This window comes from Microcaecilia unicolor, chromosome 1 (assembly GCF_901765095.1).
Source record: "Microcaecilia unicolor chromosome 1, aMicUni1.1, whole genome shotgun sequence".
Taxonomy (NCBI): domain Eukaryota; kingdom Metazoa; phylum Chordata; class Amphibia; order Gymnophiona; family Siphonopidae; genus Microcaecilia; species Microcaecilia unicolor.
The window spans coordinates 357,832,623-357,848,022 of NC_044031.1; the positions used below are offsets into that span (position 1 = coordinate 357,832,623).

Sequence of the window (15,400 nt, forward strand, 5' to 3'; positions counted from 1 at the left end):
CGTCTAGCTCCATCTCTACCTGTTTTCAAATCTATGCTGAAAAGCCACCTTTTCACTGCTGCTTTTGGCTCCTAGCGGCTACTCATTTGCCTCCCCCCCCCCCCCCCCCCCCCCACTTGTTCCTTCTCACCCAGTACTTCCCTTGCCCTTAATTTTTATTTATTTATTTATTGCATTTGTATCCCACATTTTCCCACCTATTTGCAGGCTCAATGTGGCTTACAGAGTTTGGTTATGACATAATCATTCCATGATATCAGATACAATTAGTAATGTACAAAGATTAAGTGAGGGAGGAAAGAAGGAAGGAAGGTGTTAGGCAGGATAGAAGGTGGACATTAATAACTGGGTGGGTTGGTGAGGTAATTTTGTAAGGCTATGGGTTCTCTTTGTAGGCCTTGTTGAAGAGATGTGTCTTCAAAGCTTTGCTGAAGTTGGCTATTTCGTCATAGCTTTCAGGGCTGTAGGTAGTGCATTCCACAACTGCGTACTCATGTAAGAGAAGGTGGTGGCATGTATCAGCTTGTATTTTAGTCCTTTACAGCTGGGGCAGTGCAGATTGAGAAATTTGCAGGATGATCTTATGGCATTTCTGGGAGGCAAGTCCACGAGGTTTAGCATGTAGATTGGGGCGTCTGCGTGGATGATTTTGTGTACAATCGTGCATATCTTGAACGCCACGCGTTCCTTGAGTGGGAGCCAGTGAAGTTTCTCTCTTAGGGGTTTTGCACTTTCATATTTAGTTTTTCCAAATATGAGTCTTGCGGCGGTATTCTAGGCTGTTTGGAGTTTTTTGATAGTCTGTTCTTTACAGCCAGCGTACAATGCATTACAATAGTCCAGGTGACGTATTACCATTGACTGTACCAGGGTATGGAAGATATATCTCTCTTTTGAGTTTCCACATAGAGTGGAACATCTTTTTCGTTGTGTTCTTCACGTGAGAATCGAGTGTCAGGTTTCGGTCAATGGTCTTTTGTCTATTATTTTAGATTGTAAGCTCTATTGAGCAGGGACTGTCTCTCTGTGTCAGGTGTTCAGCGCTGCGTGCGTCTGGTAGCGCTATACAAATGATAATAATATTATGATCCAGTGCCAGTTGCATAAAGGTATTATCAAATTTAGTAAATGTCGGGAATTCATTACCTGGTCCTCTCAAGGATTGCAAGTAGTGCACGAGCTGCAAATAAGAAAAGGACAGCTTCTGTGGCAACTGCCACTTAGATTGGCACGTTGCAAAGGACAGGAGTCTGCCTCCTCCTACTTCCGTCAACTGCCCTACGTACCGACAACCCATTTGTACCCATGTTTGAAGATGGCGATCTCCCCTGTCCCGCAAGAAACTTAGAATTATTCCTCACCTCTACAAATGGGGAAATTCCTCCCGCCCCTCCCACCCACCCCCGCCACCACTGCCAAGCTAAGCGTAGCGGACGCAGTAGCGGGGACAGCTTAACTGGCAGTCCTGTGTTATGAAGGGCCGCAAAAAGTGAAAACGGCTCAGCCTCATTCTCCCACATATCTACAGGGGCAAACACCCTCAACCCCGTATGCAGTTCATGTATCCATCTTAGTGTTGCTGCAATGTTATATAATCTCAAATCCGGTAGCTTAACCCTACCCTCTGTCCTATCTCTCGCTAGCTTATTATAGCCAATACACGCCCTTCGGTTACCCCAAATAAAGGAAGAAATTACTCCCCTAAATGCTTTCTCATCCCTACCTTTTATCCATATAGGCATCATGTGGAGCGGATATAAGACCTTGGGGAATAATACCATCTTTACCAGGGCCACTCTGCCTAGAAAGGAAATGGGGTACTCCTTCCATCTACCACAAAGGCCTCAGCCTCCAGCTTCTCGCTGACATTCTTTTTGTACATTACAGTGAAATCCAGGTGCAAGTACACTCCCAGATATTTCAGTGTACCTGCTGACCAAGACAAGGGGAAATTCGGAAGCTGCCTGCAAATGCAGTCTGAAGACAGCGCCAACGCCTCTGACTTTTCAAAATTAATCTTGAGTCCCGAAAAAGACCCAAATTGCTGAATTAAATCAATGAGTAGGGGAATTCCCCTGGACGACCAACCCAGGAAGATTAACATGTCATCTGCATATAAATTGACCTTTTACTCCTGCCTTCCCATTTGTATCCCCTGAAGCTCTGCCAGCTGAGAAATTTTGCAGGCCAGTGGTTCAATGGCTAAAACAAAAAGCAGAGGTGACAAAGGGCAACCCTGTCTCGTTCCCCTTTCTAATACAAATGCATTGGACAGTGTTCCATTTATCAAAATCTGGGCTGTAGGTTTACTGTACAGAGCACGCATCCCTGACAAAAACTCCCCAAATATACCAAATTGCGGTAAGATCCAAAACAGATGGTCCCGAAGTATTTTGTCAAAGGCTTTTTCCGCGTCTAAGCTAGCAATAATCGCATCCCCCGGCTTTCCCCCCTTGGCTTTCATAGCGCTCAGAGCCCTCAAAATATTTGTAGAGGCATATCTGCCTGGAACAAAGCCAGTCTGATCACCATGAACCAACGAGGGAAGAACTCGCCCCAACCTAGTGGCCAATATGCTAGCAAACATCTTGATGTCTTGGTTTAATAGGGAAATCGGTCTGTACGAGCCCAATTGCTCCTTGTCTCTCCCTGGCTTTGGCAGCACTACTATGGTAGCATGAGTCAAATCGCCCACTGCCTGACCCGGAGAGAGCAACGCCTGCCCCAGCTCACTAAATGGGCCTATCATGTGTGCCCCTAGAAGCTTGTAAAACTCGGGCTCCAGCCCATCCAGTCCAGGCGCCTTCACCAGTTTGAGTCTTTTGAGGGCAGCCTGTATTTCCTCCCCCTGAATAGGCGCATTTAACACCTCCAGCTGCGCTGGGGCCAGTGTCGGGAGTTGGAGTCCTTGAAAGAAATGGGTACGCTTCTCCACATCGCAATTCCCCACGTTTGATAGAAATCCACGTACGCTTCCTGGATTTCTGACTCCATCTCACACATCTTTCCTGATCTCATTTTGATACGGGAAATCACCTGTTTCTCCGGTCTGTTACGTACTAAACTCGCTAACAATCTCCCCACCTTGTTTCCCCATCTACGGAGTTTGTGTTTGTACAATTGGATATCCCTCAGAGCTCTCTTATTCAAAATGTCATTAACTCTGTCCTTTAATTCTTTGAATCTATCCCTCGCTTCCTGGTCTCCTCTCAGGGCTGGCGCTCGCACTTCCTGCAATTTTTTTAACATGAGAAGAAGTTCCCCATCCCACTTTTTGTAATACCAGCCCTGTTTTAACTTGGAATGTTCCAAAGATGAGAGGTGAGTGTCCTGTATTAATAACACATCCACTGTCATGTGTTTGCTATATTGAAGAATTTTAGATCTTTTGACAGGCGAGTGTATGCCATCTACGTTTAATGTGGCCACACGTAAACTAGTCATTCAGCCATTCCCAACAGACCAATGTGAAAGTGAGTCTGTCCACCACTCCCGAAGGCGACGTCCCAGCTGACCGCCCTTTAGGGTACCTAGTATAAGCATCTGTTGAATTGATGTCTCTCCCGCAATCCTCACACCAAACAGATCAGCATCTTGTCCCCTCAGCACCAGTTCCCCTCCCTCCCTCCTATCCTTCCCACCGTTCTGCCCCATGTCGTCCCCCACAACCCTCCCCCCCTCTCCTCCTCTCCCTCCATCCCTATCCCATCTCCCCCTGGCATCCGCTCACTCATCCATCCGCCCCCCCCCCCCCCATTCACTCTCCCACTCTCTTCCCCTCCACTCTTCGTACTTTGTACAGTCCCCCCGCACCCCCCCCCCCCCACAGTATACCCAGAACTCTTTGGCTCTTCCCCCCTCCCCCCCCCTTTGTGAAATTACTAGCAACCTACTCTTCCACTGTATTCTGTTCCCTCTAACCAAGGCATCAGCATAACATGATAACATAAACATCAAACCCATAGCACCACCCTCTGCTCCTGTCATCGTGTACACAGGTCAACTTCCAAAGTCCCACTGGAGCATCTTTACGTTCAAGGTAGTCTGCCCGTCACACTTCCCTCGCCCAAATCGCCATGCTCCACTGCCAAGGTCTTCGAACTGCCGGGCACCCGACTCTCAGCGGCCCTTCTCAGTAGTGCCCCAGCGACGAGTACTCCTGCTCCGGGCTCAATAATAGAAATATGGTCCACAGCTTCTGGTCCCATTTAGTAACCTATAGTGAAAATTGTTATTAGCAGCCGCTCAGCACTGCCTTCATTGTAACACTGTTCTCTGCTGCTCGGTCTCTGCACCATTTAGGTAGTTATACCGGCCACACTCGTAAATTATTCAGGTGGCAGTTTTTCCAGGAATGCCTTTAGTTCTTCAACTTTGGTTAAAGTGACCGTGTGATTGTTGTGCGTAATCCAAACCCGGGCCGGGTACTGAAAAGCAAACTTGATGCCTTTGGTGAACAGTTGCGAGCAGAATGGTGCCAGGAGCTTCCTCTGTTCTGTCACTCTCACCGAGAAGTCCTGGAAAAGCAACAACCTGGCTCCAATGTATTCAACCACACGCTGTTTTTTAAAGGGCTCCAGGATTTTAGCTTTTATTGCATAGTTCGTGTCTAGCAATCACCGATCTCGCTCTCCATGATTCCTCCCTCCGTACTCCAATTCTATGGGTCCTTTCCACATGTACACGGTCTACTTCCGAGGGAAGCCCCAGGGCTTTCGGGATCCAGCTTTCAGCTAGGTCATGGAGCTCGCGCTCTGGCACACTTTCAGGGACGCCGATTATACGTAAGTTATTTCTGTGTCCCCTGTTACCTTGGTCTTCCACTCTTTCGAGAAGCGTGTGTACCTGTGTTCCAAAGCTCCGATTCGAGCTTCTGCCGCCGTTAGCTGGTCTTCCTGAGCAGATATTCTTTCCTGCGCCTGCTGGATCCTTACCGCATGACAGGCTACGCTATCTTTGATTTCCTCCACTCCCGGTTGGAGCTTAGCTAATTTGTCGTCCAGGAGCTGGGATAAATTTCTCATAGAAACATGGACAGTGTCCTCTTGCAACCCCATCTGCGCCATGGAGATTTGCGGCGAAGAGACCTGCGACGCCATCTTTTTTGCAACCGTGCTCGTCTTATCTCGGCCCTGACACAACGCCTTCACCGGCATCCCCTCGCTTTTGCTGTCTCAGCAGTACTGCTCCCAACCTTACTGTACTGCTCTCTTAAGAATCAGACTGGTCACTGTAGGCAAAGTCTTCAAAATAGCGGGTGTTTGAGAGAAGATGAGAGGAGCCGAGCCAACGGACGTCTGCTCAGGCTGGAACCATCACGTGACCCCCCCCCCCCCCCCCTCCCCATATGGTCGGTGACTTCTAACGTGGAACCTTGGATTAAGTAGCTATAATTCAGGTTCCTCTTTCCTACATGCATCACTTTGCACTTGCTCACATTAAATGTCATCTGCCATTTTACACGTCCAGTCTCATAAGGTCCTCTTGTAATTTTTCACAATCCTCTTGCTATTTAACAGCTTTGAATAACTTTGAGTCGTCAGCAAATTTGATTACCTCACTAGTTAATCCCATCTCTAGGTCATTTATAAATATGTTAAAATGCAGCAGTCCCATCACAGACCCCTGGGGAAACCCCACTAACTGCCCTTCTCCATTGAGAATACTGACCATTTAAACCTACTCTCTGTTTTCTATCTTTTAACCAGTTTTTAATCGACAATAGGACACTACCTCCTATCCCTTGACTCTCCAATTTTCCTCTGGAGTGTTTCATGAGGTACTTTGTCAAACGCCTTTTGAAAATCCAGATACACAGTATCCACCGGCTCACCTTTATCCACGTTTGTTCACCCCTTCAAAGAAATGTAATAGTTTGGTGAGGCAAGATTTCCCTTCACTAAATCCATGTTGGCTTTGTCTCATTAATCCATGGTTTTGAATATGCTCTGAAATTGTATTCTTTATAATAGCCTCTACTATTTTGCCCCATTGCATTTTCCAAGTTTATAGAGATTTCATTCAGTTTCTCCAACTCGTCAGCTTTAAGTAACATTTCTGGCACTGGTATCTCTCCCAAGTCTTCCTTGGTGAAGACTGAAGCAAAGAATGTACATTTCTAAATGTACAAACATAGAAAAGCAAATCTGAAGAATTGTACATACAAAAATAAAGAAAGGCATCAAGCTTCTTTTTTCTAGGTGCACAAAAAAGAGCAACTTGAAATGGATAACATAGCATTTAAATTGTAGTGTGTATGTACAATATTTTAGGTGTGATGCAGAATGTGCTGATAAATCTGCATAAATGACCATATTGAAATGAGCGGTTCAGTATGAAAATAAGTTATAACACAAGTAACATTGCAAATAAATAATAGCTAACAAAAGTATGACATGACATAATAAACATTCCCCAGTGAAACATCTGGAAAAGATTAATAATGATGGATATATTCATAGTAACATAGTAGATGATGGCAGAAAAAGACCTGCACGGTCCATCCATTCTGCCCAACAAGATAAACTCATATGTGCTACTTTTTGTGTATACCCTACCTTGATTTGTACCTGTCCTCTTCAGGGCACAGACCGTATAAGTCTGCCCAGCATTATCCCCGCCTCCCACCACCAGCTCTGGCACAGACCGTATAAGTCTGCCCAGCACTATCCCCGCCTCCCACCAGTCCCGCCTCCCACCACCGGCTCTGGCACAGACCGTATAAGTCTGCCCAGCACTATCCCTGCCTCCCAACCACCAGCCCCGCCTCACACCACTGGCTCTGCCACCCAATCTCGGCTAAGCTCCAGAGGATCCATTCCTTCTTAACAGGATTCCTTTACGTTTATCCCACGCATGTTTGAATTCCCTTACCATTTTCATTTCCACCACCTCCCGCGGGAGGGCATTCCAAGCATCCACTACTCCCTCCGTGAAGAAATACTTCCTGACATTTTTCTTGAGTCTGGCCCCCTTTAATCTCATTTCATGTCGTCTAGTTCTACCGCCTTCCCCTCTCCGGAAAAGGTTCGTTTGCAGATTAATACCTTTCAAATATTTGAACGTCTGTATCATATCACCCCTGTTTCTCCTTTCCTCCAGGGTTTACATGTTCAGGTCAACAACTCTCTCCTTATACGTCTTGTAACGCAAATCCCATACCATTCTTGTAGCTTTTCTTTGCACCGCTTCCATTTTTTTAACATCCTTCGCAAGATACGGCCTCCAAAACTGAACACAATACTCCAGGTGGGGCCTCACCAACATCTTATACAGGGGTATTAAAACCTCTTTTCTTCTGCTGGTCACACCTCTCTCTATACAGCCTAGCAATCTTCTAGCTATGGCCACTGCTTTGTCACACTGTTTTGTCGCCTTCAGGTCCTCAGATACTATCACCCCAAGATCCCTCTCTCCGTCCGTACCTATCAGATTCTCCCCGCCTAACACTTACGTCTCCCTTGGATTTCTTCTCCCTAAATGCATCACTTTGCATTTCTTCGCATTGAATTTTAATTTCCAAACGTTAGACCATTCTAGGTTCCGCAGATCTTTTTTCATGTTTTCCACTCCCTCCGGGGTGTCCACTCTGTTGCAAATCTTGGTGTCATCCGCAAAAAGGCAAACTTTACCTTGTAACCCTTCGGCAATGTCACTCACAAATATATTGAATAGAATCGGCCCCAGCACCGATCCCTGAGGCACTCCACTACTCACCTTTCCCTCCTCTGAGCGAACTCCATTTACCACCACCCTCTGGCGTCTGCCCGTTAACCAGTTCCTAATCCAGTTCACCACTTCGAGTCCTATCTTTAGCCTGTCTAGTTTATTTAAGAGCCTCCTGTGGGGAACCGTGTCAAAAGCTTTGCTGAAATCTAAGTAGATTACGTCCGTAGCACGTCCTTGATTTAATTCTGTGGTCACCCAGTCAAAGAATTCAGTGAGATTCGTTTGGCACGATTTCCTTTTGGTGAAACCATGTTGTGTCAGATCTTGCAACTTATTTGCTTCTAGGAAATTCACTATCCTTTCCTTCAGCATCGCTTCCATTACTTTTCCAATAATCGAAGTGAGGCTTACCGGCCTGTAGTTTCCGGCTTCTTCCCTATCACCACTTTTGTGAAGAGGGACCACCTCCGCCGTTCTCCAAACCCACGGAACCTGTCCCGTCTCCAAGGATTTATTAAACAAATCTTTAAGAGGACCCGCCAGAACCTCTCTGAGCTCCCTCAATATCCTGGGGTGGATCCCGTCCGGTCCCACTGCTTTGTCCACCTTTAGATTTTTAATTTGTTCATACACACTCTCTTCTGTGAACGGTGCTATATCCACTCCATTCTCACATGTACTTTTTTCCAGTCCATCGTGGTCCTGCTCCCGGATTTTCTTCTGTGAAAACATAACAAAAGTATCTATTTAGCAAATTTGCTTTTTCTTCACCATTATCTACATAGCGGTTCGCAGCATCTTTCATCTCACAATTCCCTTTTTATATATGAAAAGGTAGAAGGAATATTCTCAGTCCATTATGCATTGAAAACATTTTGACCATTGTATACAGTTCACAATAAAAAGACAAAAGGAAAATTATAGTAAAGGTGAGGGTTACCAGGGGAAAAAAAGAAGAGAGAAAGCAGTATTTGTTTACTTGTTTTTAAGATAGCTGACAAAGGCACATGCCGAAACACAGCCATGTTGGGTCATTGTCTTTTTTTTTAATAAAGGTCATTTGTTCTGAGCCAACTCTCTAATCCATTGGTTTCTTTTGTTTGGGTACATCTGCTCTTGGCTTTGCTTTTCTTCCTTTTGCCAGTATTTCCTCTTGATCTCTATTGCACCCCCAGTATCTCTTCCCATTCAGCCTAGATTTTTCTAATCTTCTATTTTAATTACAGCAAATGTACACTTCTATTTAAAACCACTCAAAGAAAAATGGTTTTTAAGAATGTTTTTGATGTACAGGAATTCATGAAGACTACCAGCTACCATACTATGACTTGGTACCTTCAGATCCTTCAGTTGAAGAAATGAGGAAGGTTGTTTGTGAACAAAGGTTGAGGCCTAATATTCCTAACAGGTGGCAGAGTTGTGAAGTAAGTATAAATGTATTTTTCATGCTGCTTTTGTAAATGAGGAAAGGTAGTATGTTTCTAGTAGAGCTATAATATGGAATCTGCTGAACCATGCAAATATTGGAATAATATCAGAAGGAAGGGAATGAAGATGAACCCTGCTCTAGAACCAGACATAGTCCATGGTCTATAATATGAAAGTAGTTTATTTCTCAGGATGTAAATTAAAGATATCTTTTGAGTGTTACTAAAGGGTAATTTTGTAAATTTATTTTTTTATGGGTAAATGGCCTTTTATAAATTTACCCTGTGGATGATGGAGTCACGTGATGCCGTGAGGAGGTTCAGACGTGGGTGCCTGGAGCTGATCTATATTACCTTTCTCCATCGCATAACATCGGCGAATTCATGGTGTGTTTCGCAGCAAAACCTACCTGAATCGACTCTTCACACTATATGAACAAATTTGTAAAGGTCACAGCTACGATGTCCACCAAATCCAGGAAAAAAAGGCTCAGAATGAGCAAAACAGGCTGAGGACAAGATGGCGGGCCCCGCAGTTGGCGTGTACCAAGTCGGTGATCGCGGAGCTAACGGCAGCCGTGGTGAACGCCTTAGACCCGCGTCTGGTGCAGTTGTCCAAACAAATCACGGGCATCTCACAGCTGACAACAGAATTAGCCCGGAGAACGGGGGAGCTGAAAGTACGTGTCTCTGACCTGGAAGATGGCGCGCAGGTGGACAACGCGGAACTGACTCGCATGTCTGCAGTGATAAAAGCACAACAAGCCAAGCTGGACGACTTGGAAAACCGATCGCGCAGGGACAACCTGCGGTTCGTGGGTATACCTGAGGCGGTCCCTGAGAAACAGTTGCGTCAGGAATTAGAGCGCTGGCTTGGAGCGATGCTTGGCAAGGAGGGTCAGCCTGAGCAGGCACAGATTGAACGTGCACATCGCATAGGAGCTAAGAAGACGGGCGACCAGAGACCGCGGATAGTGATTGCCAAGTTTCATCGCTTCACGCACAAGGATTTGATTTTGCAGCACTACCGCGCACACCGGGACGGAACACGATTCGAAGGAGCGACTATCCGAGTGTTTCAGGATTACTCTGTGGAGTTATCTGCGAGGCGCAGGTTGTTTTCACCCGTGTGTGCCAAGTTGGTGGAGCGGAATTACAAATTCCAGTTAAGGTACCCGGCGCAACTGCGAATTTTCGATAAGGGCCAGTGGTATTCTTATGAAACTCCGGAAAGCGCCCTGAACTGGCTACAAGGGGCGCTTGGAAATATGGCTTCCAACAACTCAGGATGAATACGCATTCTTGCAAGCGCAGGACCTAGTGGCTCGGAATTTGCACAGATAAGCTGACTTGCATGGAATGGACGTGTGAGTATGCAGCTGATAAACGGGAGATGAAGATTTTCGCTATTTTTAGATTCTGAACTTTATGCTGGACCTTTAAAGTTGACTGAGGACTGGTTAAGACATTTGTTTGGCCACGCAGTATTCTGGCAGGGAGTATCCTCGACCATTAAAGATGAGTTAGCCGTCCGAGAACTTCCTGCTACCTTGGATGAATTAATTCTTCTATGTACCTGAGTTGATACAAGGTTTTGTGAACAAGCCAATGAACACCAGTCACCGGCCATCCTGGTCCGGGAACAACTATCGCCCGAAGAATCCTCCCCTTCTGCAACCAGACACCTCCTATGAATCGATCCACTCAGGAGAAACAACGCCAGCATACTCAGGGACACTCTGCTTCTACTGTGGTGATAAAGGCCACTATGCTCAAGTTTGTCCCAAGAAATTGGGAAACCGGCGGTCCTAGTCCTGGCTGGGGAGGCAGAATTCGGGCATAAAGATGTTCCTCCCCAGACACAGGTTCTGGTACCAACCCTCCTGGTAGGCCGGAAATCAAAGCTTTAATTGATTCTGGAGCGGGTGGCAATTTCATTGATGAGCTCTGGTACAATGCCACTAAATTCCCATGCAAGAACTATCACATCCAGTCTCTGTGTCCTCAGTCTTTCAGTCATATCCAGGGGGTTCTCCAAGCCAGGACTGTACCTATTCACATCTGTATTGGGGTCCTTCCAAGAGAGCATATCCTTCTATATCCTTTAGTCTGCAGTGAATCCCCTCATCCTAGGGCTTCCATGGTTGTGGCAGCACAATCCTTCTATATCCTTTAGTCTGCAGTGAATCCCCTCATCCTAGGGCTTCCATGGTTGTGGCAGCACAATCCCCCAAGTCGATTGCGAACAAGGAGAGTTGGTAAACTGGAGCCCAGCCTGTCAAATATCCCTTCTTGAGTTGGTCCCAGGTGCCTAGCCTCCCAGGGGTCGAGTCTACCCGTTGTCCCGGCCAAAGACAGAGGCAACGTCTGTACATATCCAGGACAGTCTCTCCCAAGGCTTTATACATCCCTCTAACTCTCTCACAGGGGCTGGGTTCTTTTTTGTGTGGAAAAAAGACGAAGACCTCCGCCCCTGTATCAACTGTAGAGGGTTAAACACCTTAACCATCAAGGATAAATATCCACTCCCACTCATCTCAATTATTTGATCACCTTCAAGAGGCTAGAATTTTCATCAACTTGGTTCTCGGAGGGGCCTGCAAGCTCATCAGAATTAAGGAGGGCGACAAGTGGAAAACTGCCTTCAACACGAGATGACTACTACAAGTATCTTGTAATGCCCTTTGACCTTGCCATTTCTAAGTATTCATGAACAATATCTTCCAGGACCTGTTGTATATCTGAGTGATATTCTGGTTTTCTCTCCCTCTTTGGAAGTACATAATCAACACGTCAACTTTACGCCAAGCTGGAAAAATGTGCCTTCCATTGTATGGCGCTGCCATTTCTGGGCTATATCATTTCCAACTGCAGTTTAAAGATGGATCCTAGCAAGCTCTTTGCTATCCTTCATTGTCCTCAACCCACTGGACATAAAACCTTGCAAAGGTTCCTTGTGTTTGCTAATTATTGTCAGTTCATTCAGAATTACTCCGTGTTAGCAGCACCTTTGAAGACTCTAACCAAGAAGGAGGCAGGTCCTCGACATTGGCCTCAGAAGGCCTGTGAGGCTTTTGAGCGCCTCAGACAAGCCTTTACATCCACCCCCATCCTCAAGCATCGCGATTCTACTCAAGAAGTTCTTCGTGGAAATGGATGTATCCTTGGCACAGGCGCCATCCTTCCCCAAGCTCATTCCAGTGGCAAACTACTACGCTGTGCTTTCTTTTCCAGGAAATACTCGCCTTCTGAAAAAGAATTGCTAAGCAAATACATTTTCTCTTGAGGAATGGCGACATCTCTTAGAGGGGGCTCATATGCCCTTTACAGTCTTCATGGACCATAAGAATTTATTATATCTCCAGGAGGCAAGATGCCTTAATCCCCAGCAGGCTTGTTGGTCCCTGTTTTCCTGGATCAATTTCATCTTTACTTACCGCCCCACTGATAAGAACATCAAGGCGGATGCGCTGTCCAGATCCATGGAACCCAAAGAGGAATCTTTAACATACCATTGGCCCAGCTATTATACTCCCCACAGCGGTGGCGGCTGTATCTCCAGGTGTGAACTTTGTATCCTGCCATCTGCAGAAGAAGGTTCTCCAGTGGGATCACATGTCTAAAATAGCAGGACATCCTGGTGCTCTGAACACAAAACATTTCATCTCTCAGGTTTACTGGTGGCCATCTTTAAGGAAAGATGTCCATGAGTTTGTTGCAGCCTGTCCTGAGTCTGCCCGATACAAACCAGTTCATAGAAGGCCATGTGAGAATTCTTGAATCTATATATCCATGGATTTTATTACTGATCTACCCCCATCAAAAGGGGTAGTAATGGATTGCTTTTCTAAAATGGCTTACTTTACATCCCGGGCCTTCCTTCTGCAGCTGAGCTCTCGCAACAGTTCATCTCCAACATATTTTGCCTGTATGGGTTACCCAAAAAGTTCAGAACGGAGAGTACGGTTTGTTTCCAAGTTCTGACAAGCCCTTAATCGAGCCTTGGGATTAAAGCTAAACTTCTTATCGGGGTATTTCCCTCAAAGAATGGACATACGGAATGGACCATTCAAAGTTTGAAGCAGTTTCTGAGGATGTATGTTTCTGCCTTCCAGGTTGACTGGAGACAACTATTACCCTGGGCTGAGTTTGCTCGTTACAGGGTTTGTAGTGCTACCAGAGCATCACCTTTTTGGATTATATATGGGCGACACCACACATTCCATTGCCGAAGTCCTTTGAGCCTGAGGTTCCTGCTGCCACTAGAGCCCTCACCTCCTTCAAACAGATCTGGCAGATGGCTCAAAATACCCAATAACAGACCTCTTGTCACATGAAACAACAAGCAGATAAGAAGAGGTGGCCGGCTCCTCACTTCCAACCAGGAGATCTAGTCTGGTTGTCTACTCAACATCTCCAGATACAGATGTTCCATCTGCTTGATTCGGTCCTCGGTTTGTGTGTCCATACTGCGTAGTGCAACACATAAATCCTGTCACATATCAACTGAAGTTACCTGTCAGTTTACGGATACATAATGCTTTGCATGTGTGTCTCCTGAATCTTGTGGCTGTAAGGCAATCTGACTCTATTCCTCCTCCCTCAAGACCTCTGGTATCTGCATCTGATGGTGAGTACAAGGTAGCATACTGAACTCCTGAAGGCTACGTGGACAGTTACAGTATCTTATTTCTTGGAAAGGATTCTGACCTGAAGACAACTCCTGGGAACCTGTTGCCCAGGTTCATGCCCCAGTGCTGGTTGTTTCCTCATAAACCCAGACACTGCATTTGGGGAATGAGGGTCCCTAGAGGAGGGGGTGCTGTCAGTCATTGTGACCCAGGAGCCAGGTGAGTGGCGGGAGGAACCTTCCATTCTGCGTCTTAAGACCTGGATTGCAGCCACCAGTGCACCCTAGATGATGTCAGACGCAGACGTTGGAACGGGGCATTTAACCCAGTTGGGCGCTAACTTTTGTGTCATTAGCTGCCCCATAGCTTCTGCTCCTGTGGGTCCTGATAACATCATTTGTGTGACTGGGTTCCAGCCATCCTTTCAGTTTTTTTTTTTTTTTTTTTAAATTTTATTTATGATTATTCTAACATTACATTTATGCAATAAACATAAATCACACAAATCACATAATGATATTACAGGAAAATTTGCAATTAAAGGTAAAAAAAAAAAAAGAACATTTTAGTCCACAATTGGTGATCCAAGAACAGGAAAATAACATTAACCTCAAATAAGCCATCCTTCCAGTTTGTACGTGAGTGGGTTCCAGCAGTGCTTCCTACCTCCGTGAGTGTGACTGGGTTCCAGCTGTCCTTCATCTGTGCATGAATGTATTCCAGCAGTGCTTCCTGTCTTCATCTGTGTGTGTGTGTGTGGGGGGGGGGGTTCAAGCAGTACTTCAGTCTTCTGCGTGTGTTGGTTCCAGCAGTAATTCAACCACCTTCTGTGTGTGAGTGGGTTCCTGAGCCTCTGTGGCTTTACTTGTATCGGCCTACACTGACTTTTGTCCTATTCCAGATGTTGACCCTATTTTGGGCATGTTACTTAATCTGCCTACCAGGATTCAATCTATTGTAGACTTACTATGAACCAAGGGCTACCCTGAAACATAACAGATGGTGGCTGAAGATGCAGGTAAAGAAGTTGCGAAATGCAAGGCTAACCACTTGCTTACCCTTCCCAAATGATAGCGAAGACGAATCAGTTGTGGAGTGAAATGCAAGCCTGGTTTAAAGAACTGAGGTGGGATGTGGTGAGCATTAAGAGGGAAATTGTGGACTTGATTGTAGATCTGCAGTTTGACATAGCTGGTATGAGCTGCTTGGTGGATGCTGCGAGCTGTTGGGATTGGCAATTAAAATTATAGAAAGTCTGAAGCAGAGCAGTCAAGACCTGAACAGTAAGCTTGAAGATTTACAGAATTGAGTACAGAGACAAAACTTGGTTTTGCAGTATACCGGAGACCCCAGAATTTGGTGGTGACCTGAATGGTCCTGGCAGATGGGGGACTAGAAAGCGGATCCTGTGGACCCGCATGTGGATGCACTGGGCAATCCCAGAAGCAATCAGTCTTGAGAGAGTGGCACTTTCTCATGACCATCTGACTAAAGAACAGGTAGTGACGAAAGTGTGGGCAATGGGAACAGATGAATGGCAAGAAATATTTTCAGATCACTCATCCACTGCATTAAGTACTGCAGCTTCAAGGATATCAAGGAGAATTTGAAGCCGAAAATATTCTATATAAAAAGACTTTTTCTTTCTTTCTTTAACCATGAATAGGGAAATAC

General features: G+C 45.8%; 1 protein-coding gene across 1 annotated transcript in view; it reads left to right on the forward strand.

Annotated features, from left to right (window-relative positions):
- TGFBR1 (transforming growth factor beta receptor 1) overlaps nt 1-15,400 on the forward strand; it is a 235,963-nt gene that overhangs the window by 199,654 nt on the left and 20,909 nt on the right. Inside the window, exon 8 of the mRNA XM_030209667.1 lies at nt 8,962-9,092. Coding sequence (XP_030065527.1) covers nt 8,962-9,092 — 131 coding nt within the window. The remainder of the gene's footprint in view (nt 1-8,961; nt 9,093-15,400) is intronic.